This window comes from Arachis ipaensis, chromosome B09 (assembly GCF_000816755.2).
Source record: "Arachis ipaensis cultivar K30076 chromosome B09, Araip1.1, whole genome shotgun sequence".
NCBI lineage: Eukaryota > Viridiplantae > Streptophyta > Magnoliopsida > Fabales > Fabaceae > Arachis > Arachis ipaensis.
The window spans coordinates 144,103,280-144,123,625 of NC_029793.2; the positions used below are offsets into that span (position 1 = coordinate 144,103,280).

Consider the following 20,346-nt stretch of genomic DNA (forward strand, 5'->3'; position numbering starts at 1 on the left):
CTATAGATAATTCTGTGAAAAATATCCTTTTTAGGCTCTCTTCAGGTAGTACTAGTAGTAGATGGAGTTCTCGTGTTTATTCCACTTAGAGCTTGCATTTATCATGCATGTATATAATAGAACTTACTACTGCATAAATGCATAATGATATATGTGGATTTAGTTTAAAATCTGTACGCACCTGTTGTTATTTTCAAAGTGTGTATATATGTATTTCTCATGTCAGCGAGTGCTGGTGATGCTTCACTGAACACCAATTACCTGTCATTAGCAAGAGTCTTGCTAGTGTTCCATGTGTTATCTCATATATTAAAGTTTGAGATTTGAGATTTCTTTTCCATCACAGAAACTGAAATGTGGGGTCAGCTTTTAAGATATTGTTACTCATCTGTTGTTTTTGTGTAATTTCAGGTGTGGTCTTTAAAAGATTTAGAGAACTCGGGCTATTTGTCAAAGCATCTTGCATCTATAGATGTTATTACTTCTTTGACTTAGATTCCAGTTAAGAGAGTAATTTCTCTGGACACTGATTATGGAATCCAACGGTCATAGAAGAGTAAAGAAACACGATCATCATGTTAAAGAAAATGGAAATTCCCATATGCTTGATGCTGATGAAGAGCTTGATCCATGGACAGCTTGGGCATACAAGCCTCGGACAATCACATTGTTACTTGTTGGTGCTTGCTTTCTTATGTGAGGACTCTTCTGCTTATGTTATTGCTAATGAGTAAAGTTCTGTATTTATTACTTGGAAAAGTTCTTGTTTTTCTGAAATATTATTGGTTGTATATGTCAGTTGGGCAAGTGGGGCACTTGATCCAGAAAGAGATGCATCTGGTGATATTGTCACTTCCGTTAAAAGGTTTAGTATTTGACATTTGATGATCATGCTGCTTTGTTAAATTTTTTACTTCTTTGTACAATGCTAAATGATCACAAAATTGTTTTCTCTGTAGGGGTATATGGGCAATGATTGCTGTTTTTCTTGCTTATTGCCTGCTTCAAGCTCCTTCGACGTGAGTAATCAATGTGAACTTATTTTGTGTAGTTTTTTTTCTTTTCATGTATTTATATTGTTAATGGATTGGATGTATACATTAGTTTGCAAAGGTAATTCCTTTATCATGTTAAATATAGTAGTCTGGTGTATTTAGTGCGTTTTAAGTCTTGATCTTAAGAGATTGTTTTGAGGTCTTTCATGTGGATTTCCTCCATGATATGATTATTTTTTGCCTTTACCTTGGGGTTTGGGGATTGAATATCTGAATTTTTAGCTTCTGGGTTTGAGGGTGTTTGAGACTTTAATTCCTGAATTTATCATTTAATATTTTTTTCCCATTTAATTAGAAACTATGTTTGGGAGAATTTTATATTTATTATGCAGAAAATGATTCAACTGGTCTAGATATTAGTTTTTATCACCATTAGGAATATAAGTTAATATCCCAAGTAATCTGATATAGGCAAGGTCTCATTCAAGATTTGATGGTTTGGGGGTCGTTTAACTAAAGCACAGTGTGAATAACTTTCTTTAATTTTATGGCAAAGGAAGTTACTGAAAGTTCTAATTGGTAATGTAGTTTAATAGAATTCGTCCATTACAAATCTTTAAAATAATCATACCTAAATGTTTCTACTAAGTTGCAGCCTGTGACACTATGAATTTATACTGGCTCCTGTTGAATATGAATGATGGTAGAGGAGCACTTAGCTCAGCAAAACTAGTAGTTTCATCAATCCTCGAGAGTATCTCTGTATAAACTGTTTTTTTGTCCTCTTTTGTTCAGGGTTCTTATTAGGCCACATCCTGCTATTTGGCGCTTGGTGCATGGGATGGCTGTTGTTTACCTGGTTGCTCTCACATTTTTGCTTTTTCAGGTTTGCTGTTATGTTTTGTTTTGGAAATGCTCTTGGTGAAAAATGTCAATATGTATGATGCATGCATATCGAGTTTAAAATTAGCTTTTCTACTAATGAGAAATTTAAAAATGCTATTTTGTGTTGCTTCTTTGCATTTTTATTTTTTGAAACTTGCATCTTTTAGATTGCACCGACTTTCTGTCTTATGTACATGATTCCTGCCACCTTTTGATCTCTCTAAACTGAATCAATGTGCGCTGGACTAACATGTGCGGCCTTGATTTGTTATTTACAGACGCGTGACAATGCTCGGCAGTTTATGAAGTTTCTTCATCCTGATCTTGGCATTGGTAATTCAATCTGCTCCCTTCTGTCTAGCCTTTAACTCTCGGTTGAGCTTGTTGTATCAACTCTGTTTGTTGGTTGTGGATCCAGCCTGTGATACCTTTATGTTCAGAATTTGTAATGATTTTATATGATTTTTGCAGAACTTCCGGAAAGATCTTATGGGGCTGATTGCCGCATATACCTACCTGAGAACCCTGCAAATAAGTTTAAGAATCTTTATGTACGGTTACTTTTTTCCTGTCCTTTTTCCCCATTTATTCTCAATATCATTCTACAAATTGAATTTGGATCTTATGTATTGTGGTCCATTTTCTAGGAAACACTTTTTGATGAGTTTGTTCTAGCTCATATTATTGGCTGGTGGGGAAAGGCTATATTGATTCGTAATCAGCCTCTTCTTTGGGTGTTATCGATTGGTTTTGAGATGATGGAGGTTAGCCCTTGATAATAAGAATTCATCGAAATTTCATTTCATTGTGGATTAAGCCCTTAATACTTTTTTTTCTTCATATCTATTTTATATTATCTTTTATTGTTTATAAACTATTTTGTGTTTGTGTTATCAGCTTACTTTTCGTCACATGTTACCGAATTTCAACGAGTGCTGGTGGGATAGTATTATTCTTGACATATTCATCTGCAATTGGTTCGGTAAGGGTTCTCTGAATTCCTTTCTTTTAAATCATTTTTGCAAAAATTGCAGCTTTTGATTTGTTAATTGAAGAACGATCATGGTGGCTATATCACCACATCTGAAACGTTGCATATAGTAATTGAATTGTACTTTGATATGTTCTCAACACATTCTTGATTCACAAACAGGGTCAGCCCCTCAAATGCTGGAAGCTTGAGACAGTAACCTTGGTGGATATCTTTTAATATCTTCATTGAACCAAATGGAGGATTTACTATTCTTGCAGAGTTTTGTTCGTTAATGCAATCTGACATTGAATTCTCAGATCCGATTGTAACGCATTACTTGGATTAACATACAGGTATTTGGGCTGGAATGCATACTGTGAGGTACTTTGATGGGAAAACATACAAGTGGGTTGGTCTGAGCCGCCAGCCTAATATTATAGGAAAGGTATGTGTTTATTTTGATTGCTTGTATACCACATAATTTTTGAATCTTTGCTTTCTGTAGATTGATGTCTCAGTGATTTGGACAAATACTCTTAATTTCCTGCTGTGTCAAAAATCAGTATTTATTTTGTGATATTAGCATAATCACTTCAACTTTAAAATGAAAAGAAAAAGAAACAAGACTACCAATGGAAGTTCTCGACAGAATTTTGGATTTTTTGTCCACATTGAATTTGTTATAATTGTGTAGGGGACTGAATGTGATCTTTGTTTTGTTCTCTTTTTCTAAACATGAAATTTGCATCAGGTGAAACGAACATTGGGCCAGTTCACACCAGCGCACTGGGATAAAGACGAGTGGCATCCGTTGCTTGGTCCTTGGCGATTTATTCAAGTGCTTAGTCTTTGTATTGTATTTTTGACAGTAGAGCTCAACACATTCTTTTTGAAGTTTTGTCTCTGGATACCTCCTCGAAATTCTGTAGTTATATATAGGTTGATTTTATGGTGGCTGCTTGCAATTCCAACAATTCGTGAATACAATACATACCTTCAAGACAGGTTCATTCTCCATCTCTCTTGTTCTCCCGGCCCAATGTAATTACATTTTTCTGTTTGCGTAGTTTATGCATGTTGAATCTCAACCGACGTTAACATCTATTGTTTCTAACATTTTACTTTGTCGGCTTTATTCGTCATTCCGAATCTTTTAGGAAACCAGTCAAAAAGGTTGGAGCATATTGTTGGCTCTCTCTTGCTATTTGCATTGTTGAGCTTTTGATTTGTATCAAGTTTGGACATGGTAGGTCTCTTCTCATCTGCATATTTTATATGTGTTATGTCTTGTATACGATATTTCGATTGTTGATTTCGTCTATGCCTTCGTTGTGTTTTGCCAGGTTTGTACCCGAAACCGATGCCGATATGGCTGGTAATATTCTGGTCATCTGTAGGTGTGGCCATTGTTACATTTCTACTATTGTGGTCTTGGCATCCCCACCTAATTCTAGGGAAGAAGAGGCGATAGAGTTTTTCTTTTTATTCTTTTCCTGGTATTTTTTGCTTGTGCACTATTCTTTGATTCCTTCTTGATTTTTATGGGTATCCATTTCCATAAATGGTGTAAATACTATTTATCTACCTCATAATTGTAAATGTCTAAGTGATTATTCTCCTAGGTTAGTAGGTCATAGTTTCTTGGGGCAGCAAATATTAGGGTTCATTTGATATGATAGAGGAATGAATATAGTGCTTATGAGGCTTATGAATAGGTTTCCACCATATTAGTGAATTGGCCAATCTCTGTTCCTTGGAATGAATCATTATTCTTAAACTTGTAATCACTCATTTGAATGAAATTTTGAATGGAGCCATTTGTGTGCATTTGATTTAGTGTGACATTTTTAACATCCGGATGTGATCTCATTTCGTGAATATTTTCAGCATTTCCAATTGTAATATGTTGCTCTAATAATCAAGTGGGTCACGAGTAAAAGTTGAAACTAAGATTAAAACATGAATTTAAATATTACTTCCAACTTTTTGTGATGTACTTGAAAGTTGAAACTGTTATACGAGACTCAATAATATATGTCCATGGAAGTTAAGTAGTTGGCGTTCCGTCTGTTTGCATCGAGTGTTTTGTGTTGAACCAGTCATTAACGATTATGTTTAAGAGAATTAAAAGAAAAGGGAAAGAAAAAAAAGAGAAAAGAAAAGCGAGTCAAGTCTCAAACTAATCCTAATACACATCTTTTTGTTTAAAAAATATATTTTTTAATCAATCATATAATTTTTTTATTAAATAACCAAATTATTGTTATGATACATACTTGAAATTGGTTGTGCAAAATTGGTTGTGTAAATAGATTAAACCAACGAGGTCAAAGATGGCAATAACCAATAAAGGTGCTTGAAGTACTTTCACAACTCCAACATGTTCTGTAAGTTAATAAGAGTTTAAACTGAATTGAGTTGAGAAATATCCGAATTTGTTAGGACATTTATAGAGAGAAATAATGATTTAATCATCTGAGTTGATAATCTTATTTAAAGTAAGTGCGATTTTTTGACTTTTTTTTTCTCTAATTGCATGAGAAGTTAGTCTCCATCGTGTACTTATCAATATTAAATTATTACAAAAAAAATTTTGTATGATTAAAATTAAAATCTTAAAATATTTATAAAAAAATATTTATATTCAAACATTTGAAAAAATAGAATTAAAATTTGTACATTTAAAGATATTGAGAATTTTGAATTTATAAAAAAATGAGTAAAAAACACTAGCAAATGGACTAATTTGGTGCACGACATTAAACTTTAGCGACTAAAATGAGTCACTTAGTGTAAAGTGACAGATCAATGCATCTACAATAATGACGTAACGGATGACACGTGGAAGAATAATATTGCGATACGTGGCACAAGCAAACATGTGGCCAAATAGGATTGTGACACGTGACACAACCGTCAACATCAGCATATCATGTGTCATTGATCGACCCATCATCATATCATTACACGTAACCAAATCATGAAGTGACATATATCACTAACGGTCCACGTCATCAAGCCACGTCAGAACATTGTTGTGGTGCATTTTTGCCAATATCAAAGATGTACTTAATGCAATTAGAATAATAGGAACGATTTTAGTACACAATACCAACATAAGAGACAACTTTAAAATTTAACTCAAACAAAAGCATAGCAGAGAACATAAGTATTAGGGCTAATTATGCTGTTAATAGGAAGTTAATGGTTGTATGGGACTGTGCTGATTAGAACTAAAATACAATCATATTAACTACTTATTAAATCAATAATGTTATTTATATAAAAGTGGAGATTATTGTTGGACATTATAAAAAGAGAAAGACTCATCAGCTTATGGCAATGTTGGATGGAGTCAAAATCTCTATGTATCTATAATGTACATAAACAATTTACACTTACAAAGTACAAATAACACTAGAATTTAGCATACAAGTATTTTAAGGGTATTCATTAAGAAATAAAACCATTTAAAAGTTTATATTTCTAATAAATTTTTTTTTATATTTTTACTTTTCTTAATAAATACCCTTAAAATACAAGTCAGCAAAATGCATATAATGACTTCACAGTTTTCACAAAGTTTCCAAGCTTTCTTGGTAAGCATGCCAAACTATAATTTATGGTAAGTTCCCAATGGCTACTACATGCCACATAGAGTATTAGGTGGAAGATGCATGGTAGGGAGCTTCCTCTTCCATGAAGTCCTGCCTCTGACAATTTCATCATTTTGTTTCTCTCCTTTGGTTTGTAGAAGGTGTGTATACCTTATTGGCCTTTGAATTTGATCAATGCAAGTGAGGACTCCACCACCATTTATAATCTCTGCTGCTGCTGATGATGATGCCAAAGACAAGCCATTGAGTAAACTTGTGTTGTAGTGTTGTTCCATTAAATTACTAACCATCTCATCTTCTTCAGGTTCACATAATGATTCAACTATATCTGCACTCCCACATTCCCTTCTGTATTCTAGTGTGATGCCTGATAATTGGTGACCCTCTAGAACATGGTCTGGAATAGTCTGTGAAAGTATTTCATGGTTAAAGTTTAGAGATATTAAGAGATACATACTTGTTTAAAAAATGAGATAAATACTATTTTAAAAACAACTTTTTTTTTTGTCTTTAACATTTATTGTATCCTAAGAGAGTTACCAAATAGAACAAATGTGTCTATAAATTTTGTTACCTCTAACATCCATCGTACATACTTCACATTATTAACATGCTGGTTCATGTCCAAATCACTTCTTTTGGGCTGCAAAACAGACAGGAACAAAGAAATTCATTACTGAATTGTAGGATTTTTGCTAATGCATAAAAATGCCATAAACTTGTATGTATATTTAATATTTATACCTTCAAGTCAGAGTTCATGTATTTTGCTTGCTTGTTCAATTTGACAATCTTTTCTGGAGCTTCTTCCTCTATTGCTTGCTTCTCAATAAACCAAGGTACAAGTTCATCCCTCACCTCTTCAGGCATCTTAGAGAGGCGTCTCGTTTTTCGGTTCATCATCACCCATGTGCTGAGTGCATACAGTGCTAAACTCAATCACAACATCAAAAAGAAAATTCCATATTTTCAGAAGTGTGTTTGTTCTAGAAATGCATACCTTGTTGCACGAGCAAAAATGTGGCCGGTTGCCTGACTTTTGATCAGCCAATCGCGCCGCATTCCATTCTTGCCGGATGCTCCAACCCATGTGTCAATTTCAACTACCTCTCCCCTGCCACCAAGTTAAAGAATTTCATCACTTGTTCTTATGGTTTGCAAAACTAGTATGAATAGACTTATTAAGTTTTCTTTGATTCTTTCAGCAAACTTTCTGAGATTATGTGCAGTAACAATGTTAGAAACAGGATATTCTAATGAAGTTGTTGATTTGTTATAATATAGTTGCATATCTGTAATTTCGGCTACTAAAAGTTAAAAGGGGAATAGGACAAAAGTTTTTGAATATGGAGAAAACTTCTAGGAGAACCATAAAAAACTAAGAAATTTTGTCAAGTACTAATTGTCCAAGGAAAGTTTAAGTTTGAAAATTTTTACTTTTTATCTCTCTCTTCCTGTATAAAATTTATTGCAAGAAATGTAAGTTGCTTCATGTGGTTACAAAAGTTATATGCACCACCTTTAGATGTCTACTTCCACTTCTGACATTAAAAGTGATCGATAAGAAATAAAAGAAGGTAAAAGGTTTGCAGGAATGTGACATTTGGTAAAGTACCAAAGAGTGATGCAAATATAATTTCTTGTGCTTACCAAATTGGATAATAATCAATGAGAACTTGCATTCTTGAGACAACCCAAATGAGATCATTCCTTATCATTCCATGAGTTGCACCAAACCCATCACCAAGAAGTCCAGACATCCACACATGGTTTAATGCAGTCTCCTACATATAAAAAATGAATAGTACTCAAGGTTATCAAACTCGAGAGTTCGCATATACTTGTGCAGATTAGATTAGGTAAACTCGAATCGTAAAACTTAATACATTGACTAGTAAACTCAATAAGGATCAAGCTCCTCTAAAGTGAGGATCTTTTATCCAATTAATAATTACCTGAAGAAGGTTGAGGATGCTCTCAAGTGTTGCAGTTTTGTCAGGTCCAACTTCATAGGATCTAATAACAATAGTTTGTCTATAACCAACTCCACCTTCAACCATGAGACCTTGCCTATGAGGATCAACAAGCTGCTTCTTTGTTGGGATATTCTGGCGCTGTCCATTATTGTTCCCATTAACAGTAACAACAGAGTGATCAAGAGTGGTTGAGGCGACAACTGACTCAACAACCTTAACTGCCGAAGACCTTAGAGTAGTCCCATTAATCACGATGTTGTTTGGTTGTTGCTTACTATGCCTTTCATGTTTGGAACAACACCTCACAACATATGCAGATGCTGGATATGAGACAATAGTAGTAATAGTAGTAATATTCATTCTTGTGTTTCTTCCTACTCTTCTTTTTTCTTTTGGATTTTTTGTCCCTTTTTTTTCCGACCTGAAATGCTAAATCACAAACTTAGTCAAATTTTATGTTTGAATGAAATTCTCTTCTAGTTTTAGTTAGTAAAATAAAGGGTCCCTGGGATTCTAAAAAAGACATGGTCTTTATAGGTTACTTTAGGCGGAACAAACTATATAGGAGTTGGAAGACATAAGCATTGTGATATGTTTGGTCTCATATAACAAGGAGAGGACCTTTGGTATTTGCTGCTCAACTACCCTTTTTAGTTATCTAAGTGGAAAAGGCAACTACCTAGGAAAGATCGAATCAACTAAAGAGGACACTTACATGGGCGTTTTAGTTTATGTTTGAGAATTTTGTAGGATTCTGAAATTTTGATTTTGACATTTTTTCCTTAGGTAATTCACTAGCTCTGCTAATTTGTCGTCACAAACTTTCAGAATTGCTTTAGCTATGGATATCTGTTGGTACATATGTATTTTGTGATTGCTTAATAATCAGATTTGGGATGTTATTTTGTTGATTTATTTTTTAAATAAAGAAATTATTTTAAAAAGCTTATAGATAATTTTAAATTTTTGTTTTGATGTCTTTTTCTAAATATATATTGTCTCTTAACATAAGAAAAAATCCCACAATATCTATAAGTTGGTAGAAGAAAATAAAATGATCTCGTTATAATTGAATTATGATAAACATTATGGAAATGTGAATATTAAAGTATGCTATATCCTTATTTGCCGAGACAGAGTGACAGACACTGTTGCTTTGGTTTCCTGTTAGTAATTGCTACCAGTCTTATGTGCGAGTAACTTCGAGAAGAAAAAGTTTTAGTGGTGGAAGTTTTTCCAATAAAAAAAAATACATGAATCCTTTAAAACTTTAGCGTGGAGGAATCCGAATCTTCTTGGAATTACTATGTTTTCTGTAGTTTGCAAGGGATGTCGGAAATTATGAGAGCTATTAGAGAAAGTTTAGAGTTCTTTCACTTTGATCAATGCATAATTTAGTATTTCATCGACACCAATAAACAAAGATTAACTGATCTGCTATAACTTTTTCAGCACAAGCCAAGAAAAGGAATATACTAGTACGTGATCGATGGAGGTTAGTTATCAGCACAACAAAACCAAGAATTTGATAAACGGGACCAACATTAAGACAAATAACGGTAGCTTAAGACATTGCAAAAGTTTAAAACTAGTTTGTCGTAATTCATAATCTCTTTACGATCTATTCAGCTTCTTTGGCTGCATTCATTGTTGTCTATAAAATGTCAAAATGTCACTAGAGTATATTTGGAAATCAACTAGAATTTAATTCGGATTAACCGTTATAGATACACTAAGAGTTATAAAGAACCCTCACAAAGCATGAAGATGTAGATTCTTTTGTTTGTTCTTTAACTGTTGTCATGATTTCAAGTTAAATATTAGTGCTTGTCGCTCCTAATAAACATTGAGAAAAAGCAGGATGAAAACTTCTATTACTTTGTTACTAGTGGTTTATCTTTTATCATCCTGTTCCAGTGGTCACCAAATGAGTTGTCTTATGTATTTTATCAATCTTTTTCTAATTAGTAACTTTTTTTTCCTCCTGTTATGTCACTTTCATACTTCATAAAGTTTTCTTAGCCTGTAACCATGCAGTAAATGTTAACTGTCATAATCACTCTGGAGGATAACATAATGAGAAATTATGCAGCAACTTACTAAAATTGCATGGTTAGTAACGGGAAAATAATTATGTACTATCATTGTAACAATAATCTATTGCGTTTGTGATTCTAACTAGTGTGTACAAACTAAATTAGGAACAATAAAAATAAAAGCCTTCTATGTGTTTGTTTTGATCAATTAACTGATTTCGCAGGCACAATTTGGACACCCATACCACACATTTGTAACTCGAATCAACCAACAGAAGTATCCCTTGGAGTGTTCTAGCCTTCACGATCCATTAGCTTTTGAAGAATAGCCTGCCAAAAGATACAACGAATTATGCTCCCATCACCTACCTCCACATATGTGGCGCGTAACAATGAAACAAGCTAAGAACGTATAGAGTGAAACAGAAAATGATAATGACCCTATACGCAATCAAGTGATGTCAATGATAATCCATGCGATTCTCATTTCTCAATGTGGCACATAAATAGAATGAAGATTGTGGCTTACGGGGCATGAATGATATGCTCTTAGTCCCTGATTCAGTTCAGCAGATGAGATTAAAAGCTTGACAGGACGATATTCAACGGACAAACTATGCCCTCTATTGTCTGCGAAGCATATTAATTCCCGATTTATAAGGTGTTCAAATGCCTACAAAAGTGTTAAAAGATGAGCTTCAGGTTGGGGACAAATCACATAAGCTACAGGAAATACAACCATATCATCATGCGTTATATTTATTATATATATTAATTACATGTTTGGCTCAAATAGATAAATCATTAAAATTTTATACACCTACCCTTAAGCAGACATTTCGATCATAGTAATCAGAAGTCTGGAAGGAATCATGTATACTTTTATACTCTGCAGAATAAGGTAGACACGTTAAGGGACGCCAAAAATGGGAAAGTGAAATAACACCACAAAAGTTTACCTTTCATAACAGAATTGAAGTTGCAGAAGCTTTTCTCTTTAACTTCCAACCTCTTCATGCAAACCAAAATGTAAAGTTCTAAAATGGAGGAATCTGCTGGACCAAGAAGAAATAAACCAATACATAAAAAAAGAAAAAGAAAGAAAGAGAGTATTTTTATAAAACAGAATTTGAATGTGTCGACAGTCATAAAGTAAAAATATGAAAAAATGGCGTACTTCTTAGACATTCCAGTTTTGGTTGCCTATTAATACTTGAAAATGCGGTTTTGAAGTTCTCAAGGGACAGAAACCCAGTCTTCAAATCCATTTGAGAGATAGCACAGAATCTGGATCATTTAACTCACAAGTCTATGACAATGGCCTATTTGACATACAAGAGCTAACAGAATGGTAAACAAGTCACTTACAGGAACTTTAGCAAATGCTTAACAGAGGAGTCAAAATTTAGATAGTTACTGAAGGTTTCTTTGAACCTTTTGTCTTCTACAATATTCTGTAGTTTGTCAAGGAATTCTTTACGAGGTACATAAATGTGAAGAAAACACAAAAGTAAGTATTCTCAACATAAGAAACGTTATTATAGACATGAATTAACTGACAGAAACATACACTGAACAGATTGAAAATGATAGCAGCAGCAAAAAAAGGATACTTGGACCTTTCTATTAAATTCAATAGCATAATCACGGGGAAAGCTTGAATCTACTGGTATTGTAAGCATGTGCACCAGCAAGCTGCATACCAAGAAGTCAAGAAACAGTTTTTTCGACATCATATCAAGCAGGAGCCAATCCAGAGGAAATTACAGTTTATCTACCTCTGTGAGTCTTCCATTGAAGGCGGAGTAAACAACAGCTTTCTATGTGAAAATCGAGATCGTACTCTTTTCTCCAACAGCTGATCAGCATCCTGCAAGGTGGATCATCTTGGTTTGTTTTACGATGATCTATATGAGAACTTTATGAAGAGGATTTTGTTTTCTCAAAATATTGCAAAATTCCCAATACAATAATAATAATAATTTTAAAATCACAAATTGACAACATTTTAAACAAAGCCTTTTAGTTTTCTTAATCAACCAGGTAAAGAAATTCAGACGTGATGAATTTATAAGTGATAACTACTTGAAATTTCATAAGTAAAGGAGAGATAATTATTAAGCACACACCAGCCGACAGCTAATGCCAACTACAACAGCCTGTGATGTTACTGATTGCATTGCATCCAAGAGGCTATAAAGTAACCGCTGTTTGCCCTGCAGAGAATCAGGATAGAGTTATGGCAAATGTGAGGGCAAAAGCTAAACCAAGAAAGTCGTCAATTGATCATAACTAAAATTGTAACCCAAAGTCTGCGCTACAAGCTTTGATAAATAATGTATGTAGGAAAGCAGATATAGCCTTACCTGAGCAAAGAGGTCAAACTCATCCAAAACAAAAATGACTGTTTTATGTGCTAATCCACATTCCCTAGAAAACAACGATTTATACAAGCTTTAGAATGTAATATTATTTCTTCAAAATTTTACCAAGAGAAAAGTTTACTCACTTTAGCATTGCTACCATAAATTGGGAGTTGTCATCAAACGATGCCTGCAAAAAGTGAAACTCAAAATAATTAACATATAGCCTAGTTGTAAAAGCATAGGACAAATCTTGCGAAGTTAAGTCTTATTACCGATTTTGAGAATAGTAACTGATGCTCCATACATAACTGCCTAGCTATTTCCTGATTAATCATAAATTATGACAACAAATGAAACATTATAACAGGAAGCAGTGCCTCATAAACCTACTGATTCCAACTCAATTGTAGATTCACAAGTTCATAACAGACATTTGAAAATGATATTGTGAAAGTTCATCAAATAAAATTGAAAAAAAAAAAAAAAAACTCTAAGCTAGCTCAGGGTTGATGATTATCCTACGTTTGAGCTGGTTCAATAAGTGTAGCCAGATTATTTGAGAATTGCAAACCTTGAATGCTGAAATGTCATCGCTATGTAGAAGTCCACTTAACCTGATCTGTAACAATCAAGGAAACGAATAACTCAAAAATAGAAAACAAGAAGAAAAAGAAAGAGAGAAAGAGAAAGCAAATAATACCACTGAAATTGACTCGGGATATTCATCCAGCAAATCCCGAATGACAAGCTCCAACACCTAACATAGAGGATACAGTTACGACGAAATTGAAGAAACCGTTAAGCGAAGAGTAAGAAGAGAGTAGTTAGTTAGAGAGAAAACAAACGGAAATCTTGCCGGAGCCGCGAGGACCGAGAAGGAGAATGGAATTGTTGCAAGCCTCAGTAACGGAACTAGAAATCATGAATTTAAGCTTGCTATAGTTGCTCTCTGGAGAATCATAGAGTGCCTTGAACGCGAATTTGGGGTCACAGACTCTGCTTCGAAGCAGATTCAACGCCTTCTCTTTGTGATTCTCCCCCTTCATCTCCATTCCCGATCGATTATTTGGCGGGAAAAATATGTTCTCCTCTACTGTTGCGGGAGCGGGAAGCTATATATTTGTAGAACAGGCCCAATGTTATTGGCCCAACAATAAGGCCCAAGCCCAATATTAGCGTAAGAAATAACGAACCAAAGAAGCAACCAAAAAAAAAAAAAACGAACCAAAGAAAAAACGTGACGTTTGAGTAAGCGGAAGTGAAAAAATATCAATCTTGTGGAACAGGAACCAACCGTTCGATACGCCGAAGCCATGGGAACCGTTCCGATGAACATCGCTTCCCACGTCGACCTCCGTTCACGATTCCACCTCACGTCGTCTTCATCCTCGTCGTCTTCCTCATCCTCCTCTGTGCGGGTTTCCAACTTTTCTAAAACTATCAGCTTGAGCTTCCCTCTCTCTCGGAGGAAGCAGGGGAGGTTAGGTAGGTTTCCTTGCTTCGCCGTCGATGACGACTTCAGAGTCCAGCAGCAAGACCTCGCCAATACTACTTCAGCTGCTGTTGGCTCTGCCACTGAAGAAAGACCCACCGGTAACTACACCTAAATTGATTGTCGAGTCTTTTTGTCTTTTCTTTGTGGTGATTGTTTCTCTTATAGGCTTTGAGCTCTGATCATATATCAATTTGGAGTATTACCAATGTTTTAGTTATAGGTGTCTTTTACTTATCATTGAGCTTCTTATATTTATCCTATGGTTGTTGCTCTTTAAGTTTGTTCATTTTATCCATTGAAGTCCACAAATCATTGAACTCTGACATGGTAAAATTTTGCTTACTTATTGTCCTTTATTTCTTTGAAATGTTGAGCAATGATAATGCTCATAAGTTTCTTCAACTGTTGAATATATGGTTAAGATTTTGTCACTTTTGTATGCTAGAAAATACGGATCTGCTTCCTGGTACAAATGGAGATGCTCCAGATAATTTTAAGCAAGATGGCGAAGGAAGTGCTATCTATGATTTCCTTTATCCTAGTAAAGAGCTTCTTCCCGATGATAAAGAAATGAGCATATTTGATCATCTTGAAGAGCTGCGACAGAGAATCTTTGTATCAGTTCTAGCTGTTGGAGGAAGCATTCTCGGATGCTTTGCATTTTCGAAAGATCTGATAGTGCTTCTAGAATCTCCTGTGAAGACACAGGGTGTAAGATTTCTTCAGCTAGGTCCTGGAGAATTTTTCTTTACAACTTTAAAGGTAAGATTCCTTAGTCTTTGGGGATAATATCTTCGTCTGATATCATTTCATGCAAAATCAAACTATTGCTGTACTGCGAGCTCATTACCACAAATGTGCAAGGCAATCTCAATATTTTTTCATATGGCCATTATAACTAGTTATCAAATAAAGCTTATGCCATATTATAATTTATGCTTGTTCTTTGACTAATTGTTTTTGTCACTAAGACTCAGCTTGAACTCGAATTCATATGAGACGATACTGAATACCCAAATAAATAGTGGTTTATAAGAACAAGAAACATGATTTTTGGATAACTGACTGTCTTTATCTGGCCTAAATCTGTTTCCTACCCACTTAACTACAATGCGGTGAGAAATATGTGCATTTCATGTTTTGTTGTGCATGAACTTCCCCAATCTTCACGCCCATCTATTTGACATCAAAATCTGTCATGTAAAAAAAATATATAAGAAACAACCTTCCTTGAGTTGATTTTTGGCAATTTTGTCTTACAGGTGTCTGGATACTGTGGCCTCCTCTTGGGAAGTCCCGTAATACTGTATGAGATTATAGCCTTCATACTTCCAGGTCTCACAAAAGCTGAAAGAAAGTTTCTAGGGCCAATTGTATTGGGCTCGTCAGTTCTTTTCTATGCCGGAATAACCTTCTCCTATTTAGTTCTAACACCTGCAGCCTTAAACTTCTTTGTTAATTACGCTGAAGGTGCTGTTGAGTCGTTATGGTCTATTGATCAATACTTTGAGTTTGTCCTTGTCCTTATGTTCAGCACAGGCTTATCTTTCCAGGTATTTCTTCCCCTAGGCCCCTATATTTTCTACATAATTTCTTTATGCATTTATGGTGATTGGAATAGCACCTCCTTGCTGAGTGACACCCATATTAGGGAATTGGGTCGAGTGCTATATTGTGTGTCCCTCCAACAAAAAGCAAATGTACATCATAATAGGAAAGAGAAATCATACATATAAATATGTCTGCTTCAGGTCATTTTGGGGTTATGCAAAACATGGTTGATGTATGCTAATAATAAGATAGGGCTTGTCTACACCAAATTTGTAGTCTTTATCTTATCATTCATTTCGATAATTTTTTCATAGATTATAGTTCAGGAAACAAGGAGTCAAGAAGTATTGTGTAAGAGAAATGCTAGAGGGCCATTAGAATTTTTTGTTTTTGACCATTTTTAGCTATCAACTCAATTCCTTTAGTGTAGTAATTCAACAAACATATTCTAGCCCATACTTCTAAACATTGATGGTTAATTGATGGGCAAAAACAATAAATTCTGATCGTTCTCTAGTATTGCTCACTGTGTAATTATATCTGAATAGAGTTGTTTAAATGCAATCTCCTTTCTCCCCCTCCCAAACTTTAGTGGAAACTAACTGAAGCCATATTGCAGGTACCTGTTATACAATTCCTATTGGGACAACTTGGGTTGGTGTCCGGAGACCAGATGCTATCAGTTTGGAGATATGTTGTGGTTGGAGCAGTGGTGGCAGCTGCTGTTGTTACACCCTCCACTGATCCACTCACTCAAGTTCTTCTAGCTGCACCTTTGTTGGGTCTTTACCTAGGTGGTGCATGGGCTGTCAAGCTTACAGGACGGTGATCTTTGTCCCACATATCTTAGTAATTAGTATGTGCAAGAATATTTTTTGTCTGCCTGAACAAATGTTAGTGTACATTCACGAAGCAATCTAGTGTATATTTTTAATTTGTACCATAGCATTACCCTTCCTATATTTATGTTTTATTTAAATTTTTGTCCGATATGGATATGTAACTATTTGTCCCAAAATTACATCAAGTTTTGACGATTTATATATGAATTGACTTTTACCCAACATTATATATGTATTACGGCACATGATTAACAGTTTAATTTGGAAAATATCGATCACATTAGTAACAATTTAAAGATAGATAATTTTGATACACTAGGTGATATAGCACTATGTAATTATTAAAGACTAGTGAACTTTGAATCTTTGTGTCTAGTTTTAATTTAACATTTATAATAAAGGGATTTATATCTATAGAATTGTACGTGTCATAATTCTATAAACCCATCTTTTCCTAAAATATAATCCTAACGTGTTAATCAATCATCCATTTTTATATTATCCTACGCCTTTGAATGTTAATGGTTCTGTTGGCTTGTTTTTTAGTCTCAAATTCTCAATCTCACATCTTTAAAATGGTTCAAAATATCGACTATTTTCAAGATCAATTGTGTCATTGACATGCCTCAATTAATGAAGCCTCCGTTTAACATAATACAGCAACATTTTCATCGCCGCTACTGTTAGATATTTAATTTCAACCTTCTGATAGTATCAATTTGAAGATAAAAACACAACTGAATAATTCCTATTGCTTTGAGATTAAATAAAAAATCTGAATTTTGAACTCCAGCTCTAATTCTTTTCCTAATAATTCAGAAGAAATATTATCAATGATAGCATTCCATAATCATCAAAAGCTCAAACCTGGTGTTGACAAGAAACAGAAGTATATATATACCTCACAAAAGTGTCATTTATAATCAAATTGTGGCACATATATATGTTCCTCACCCTCCCAAAAAGACCTCTAAAAAAGAAAAAGCAGCGGCACACACATCAGCTCTACTAATTGCTTAATGTAATATTTTCGATTTTGGCTTCTATATCAGCAGTACTAGAACTACTTATTTCGGAGGCAAGCTGTGTCAATGAACTCTTCAAAGCATTGCATACCTCCACAAATGCATCTGATGAACCTTTAAGCCCTCCTAACTCTGCTTGCAAAACCTCAATGATGCAGCTGATTTCATTCATGGCTGCCTTTATAGCAGATATCTCTTGTGGCGGATAGAGGCAAGCTCCAATGTCATCAATCTGCCGACCAAGTTCTTGACACTGCTTCAACAATTTCTCCAATGAATCCACAAAACTGCCACTGTCATTTGGTTTCTCCAGTTTAAGCAACCCTGTGATTGAGCGAATAAGTTCTTTTATGACTGAAAGCGTATCAGATACAACCGCAATTGCTTTCTCAGCCACTTTCATCTCTTCGGGTGACAAATCATTCCCCAGATCACCTTCACTCAAATTATCATCATGCGGTTCATCCTCTGTTGCTTCTGCACAACTCTCACCTACTGCTGTATTGTCTGGAACAGCAGATGAGTCTGGCTTTAGTTCTTTCATCTCGCGAAGAACGTCCTTCACTGAAACTGCTACCTGCGTCATTGCTCGCCCAATTGCTGTAATATTTGTTGCCGGAGTCTTTTTAAGGGCATCACATGCTTCCCACACGGCACCGACCAATTGAGGAACTGATAGTTTCTGGTCTTTAGAATGAGATCCTGTTAAGTGTTCATTACAAGATAAAGTAAGGTTTTCAGCTTTGCACCAAAAGATTTGAGAAATAATTCAAGGTGGTAAGTGGGAGTGAGTTGAAACAAGATAATCTGACATATATATAAAAAAATTAAATTAATACACATGTCATTGATGATGATGATGATGATAATGTCAATATAAAATTATTTGCAGTAGAGCTTAATGCATAATAGTTAAAGACACAATAGCATAAAGCTAAATAGAGAGTTCATTCCACCACATACTTTGCCCTTGTTGACAATGATATTGTTGGTCACCTTAACAGCTGTCAGGTACTAAAGTAGCGTTTCATGAGAGAGTATCCTTAACTATATTACTTATCCAATGCCAAAACCAATCTTAATTCACTTTTAGTATACCAAATTGGAATATTATTTTGGATAGCAGTGTTTATGCTGTGTAGTCAAGAGACCAGACAGCAGCAAAACACAAGTATTATGATACATCAAGAGGTATGTTGAGCTCCCCAGAATCTGTTACAGTAATGTCAACATCTCAGATGATATCGTTATGTTACATAGACAATTATTCGCCAAATTTCTCAAAGTAATTGAAGATAATTTTATGTCTTGGATATGGGGTTTGTTGTAACATCACAAATTATCTATTTGTCATGCTTTTCTATGAATTATGTTGGGTGTGTATAAGGGAGAAGGTGAGAAGGCTTACCATATGAAGAGACAGTGTCCTTCATCAACCTGAAGCTGGAATCAACAACATGCTTTACAGATGCATGAACACTGGAAGACAGTGTAGGCCCTGCACCAACAGTACTGGCATGGGAGAGCAACAGAAAACCTTGAAGCGTGTTGAAGTATGTTGTCATATTCTCCTCAATTGCTTTTGCCCCTGGTTTCTCTCCAGTCCACAGCATCCCAACTGCAGCAGAAAAGATAAACATATGGTGTTACATAAACTCTGAAAAGCTTACCAATGATTTACTATTGCAATCTCACTTGCAAAGAATGAAACAGATAACCACCCCAGGTTATTTTGAAAGGTAATCAAATTTATCTGCATTGGCATCTAGCCTAACCTAGAAATAATTTAAAGAAAAAAAGATAACGATTTTATTGAAAATCATGCATTTTATTTATTGCCTAAAATCTTTGTAGAAGATCACGAAACTAAAACAGGGAAACCCAAAAAAAGGAATGAACTTTCGGAATAATCAACTCAAAAGGCATAAAATTGGGAAAGGCCAATAGAAGAGTCAAGAGTGAACCTGTGGTAGCTTGTTTTTGAACTTCATCACCCATTTTGATGACGTCATCCCAGCTGACTTTGTCTAAAGCAGACGAAGCCGTTTGATCCAAAACCTATCAACCGCATGAGAGAAGGGTGAGGATCATGCATTCATGCGGAAGCGAAGAGAAAAGGGGAGGGGAGGAGAGAGAGAACGGCACCTGTAGGGTTTCATGGATATTGGCGAGGTGTGAACCAAGCACTACGTTCAGATGCTCCTTCTCCGCTCTCACCGGCATCTTTAATCTACGCTCTTCTTCTTCTGAGGCCGCAGCCACTGGCTTCACTGCACCGGACCGGAAATGACGGCGCCGTTGTGAACTTGGGAATGCAAATGCTTGCCCGTTTTGTAAATAATCAATGTGTGTAAGAAATTATTAAAATATTGAGTTTTTTTAGTCTCATAATTATTGTCTCAAAATTTGAAATTAGAGTAATAAGTTTTAAAAAATACTATTAGTACATCAAAATCAGTCATCAATATATTTATATATAAATATTAATTATAAATATAATTTAATTTATTTTTAATATATATTTATAATATAATATGCTAATTTTAATATACACATAACATAATTTCTAAAAACATATATACAAA

At 34.8% G+C, this 20,346-nt stretch overlaps 6 protein-coding genes across 9 annotated transcripts in view; 2 read left to right on the top strand and 4 right to left on the bottom strand.

The window, feature by feature from the left end:
• Nucleotides 1–4,680, top strand: part of LOC107618369 (CDP-diacylglycerol--serine O-phosphatidyltransferase 1) — a 6,138-nt gene extending 1,458 nt beyond the window's left edge. For 3 of the 4 annotated variants that reach the window (XM_021111109.1, XM_016320406.2, XM_021111110.1), the window contains 12 exons: nt 412–696; nt 800–865; nt 960–1,019; nt 1,791–1,881; nt 2,159–2,213; nt 2,352–2,431; nt 2,528–2,644; nt 2,778–2,862; nt 3,207–3,298; nt 3,605–3,894; nt 4,011–4,099; nt 4,197–4,680. In XM_021111109.1, the coding sequence (XP_020966768.1) occupies nt 533–696; nt 800–865; nt 960–1,019; nt 1,791–1,881; nt 2,159–2,213; nt 2,352–2,431; nt 2,528–2,644; nt 2,778–2,862; nt 3,207–3,298; nt 3,605–3,894; nt 4,011–4,099; nt 4,197–4,324 (1,317 nt within the window). In that variant the 5' untranslated portion in view covers nt 412–532 and the 3' untranslated portion in view covers nt 4,325–4,680. The remainder of the gene's footprint in view (nt 1–411; nt 697–799; nt 866–959; nt 1,020–1,790; nt 1,882–2,158; nt 2,214–2,351; nt 2,432–2,527; nt 2,645–2,777; nt 2,863–3,206; nt 3,299–3,604; nt 3,895–4,010; nt 4,100–4,196) is intronic. The other variant, XM_016320408.2, reaches the window with a different exon arrangement.
• LOC107616154 (palmitoyl-acyl carrier protein thioesterase, chloroplastic-like) lies at nt 6,111–9,255 on the bottom strand. Its single transcript, XM_016318148.2, has 6 exons — nt 8,426–9,255; nt 8,121–8,254; nt 7,471–7,584; nt 7,215–7,383; nt 7,045–7,113; nt 6,111–6,877 (listed from the first exon to the last, which is right to left on the bottom strand). Exons 1-6 carry the CDS (start codon nt 8,804–8,806, stop codon nt 6,497–6,499), a joined length of 1,248 nt encoding a protein of 415 aa, XP_016173634.1. The 5' UTR covers nt 8,807–9,255; the 3' UTR covers nt 6,111–6,496.
• On the bottom strand, nt 10,521–13,958 carry LOC107616736 (origin of replication complex subunit 4). Its single transcript, XM_016318669.2, has 15 exons — nt 13,694–13,958; nt 13,549–13,605; nt 13,420–13,467; nt 13,121–13,171; nt 12,992–13,035; nt 12,849–12,912; nt 12,612–12,698; nt 12,261–12,352; nt 12,096–12,177; nt 11,851–11,936; nt 11,660–11,769; nt 11,442–11,534; nt 11,307–11,371; nt 11,012–11,155; nt 10,521–10,812 (listed from the first exon to the last, which is right to left on the bottom strand). The coding sequence occupies exons 1-15, from the start codon at nt 13,898–13,900 to the stop codon at nt 10,777–10,779; spliced, it is 1,266 nt and encodes a 421-aa protein (XP_016174155.1). The 5' UTR covers nt 13,901–13,958; the 3' UTR covers nt 10,521–10,776.
• Nucleotides 14,080–16,960, top strand: LOC107619063 (sec-independent protein translocase protein TATC, chloroplastic). Its single transcript, XM_016321271.2, has 4 exons — nt 14,080–14,441; nt 14,789–15,105; nt 15,606–15,896; nt 16,514–16,960. The coding sequence occupies exons 1-4, from the start codon at nt 14,162–14,164 to the stop codon at nt 16,721–16,723; spliced, it is 1,098 nt and encodes a 365-aa protein (XP_016176757.1). The 5' UTR covers nt 14,080–14,161; the 3' UTR covers nt 16,724–16,960.
• LOC107618251 lies at nt 17,562–20,025 on the bottom strand. The gene is made up of 4 exons (XM_016320262.2): nt 19,907–20,025; nt 19,726–19,819; nt 19,170–19,379; nt 17,562–18,463 (listed from the first exon to the last, which is right to left on the bottom strand). Exons 1-4 carry the CDS (start codon nt 19,982–19,984, stop codon nt 17,745–17,747), a joined length of 1,101 nt encoding a protein of 366 aa, XP_016175748.1. The 5' UTR covers nt 19,985–20,025; the 3' UTR covers nt 17,562–17,744.
• LOC107618250 (protein DETOXIFICATION 14) overlaps nt 19,920–20,346 on the bottom strand; it is a 3,757-nt gene continuing 3,330 nt past the window's right edge. Inside the window, exon 7 of the mRNA XM_021111111.1 lies at nt 19,920–20,031. Within this exon, the coding sequence (XP_020966770.1) occupies nt 20,029–20,031 (3 nt within the window). The 3' untranslated portion in view covers nt 19,920–20,028. The remainder of the gene's footprint in view (nt 20,032–20,346) is intronic.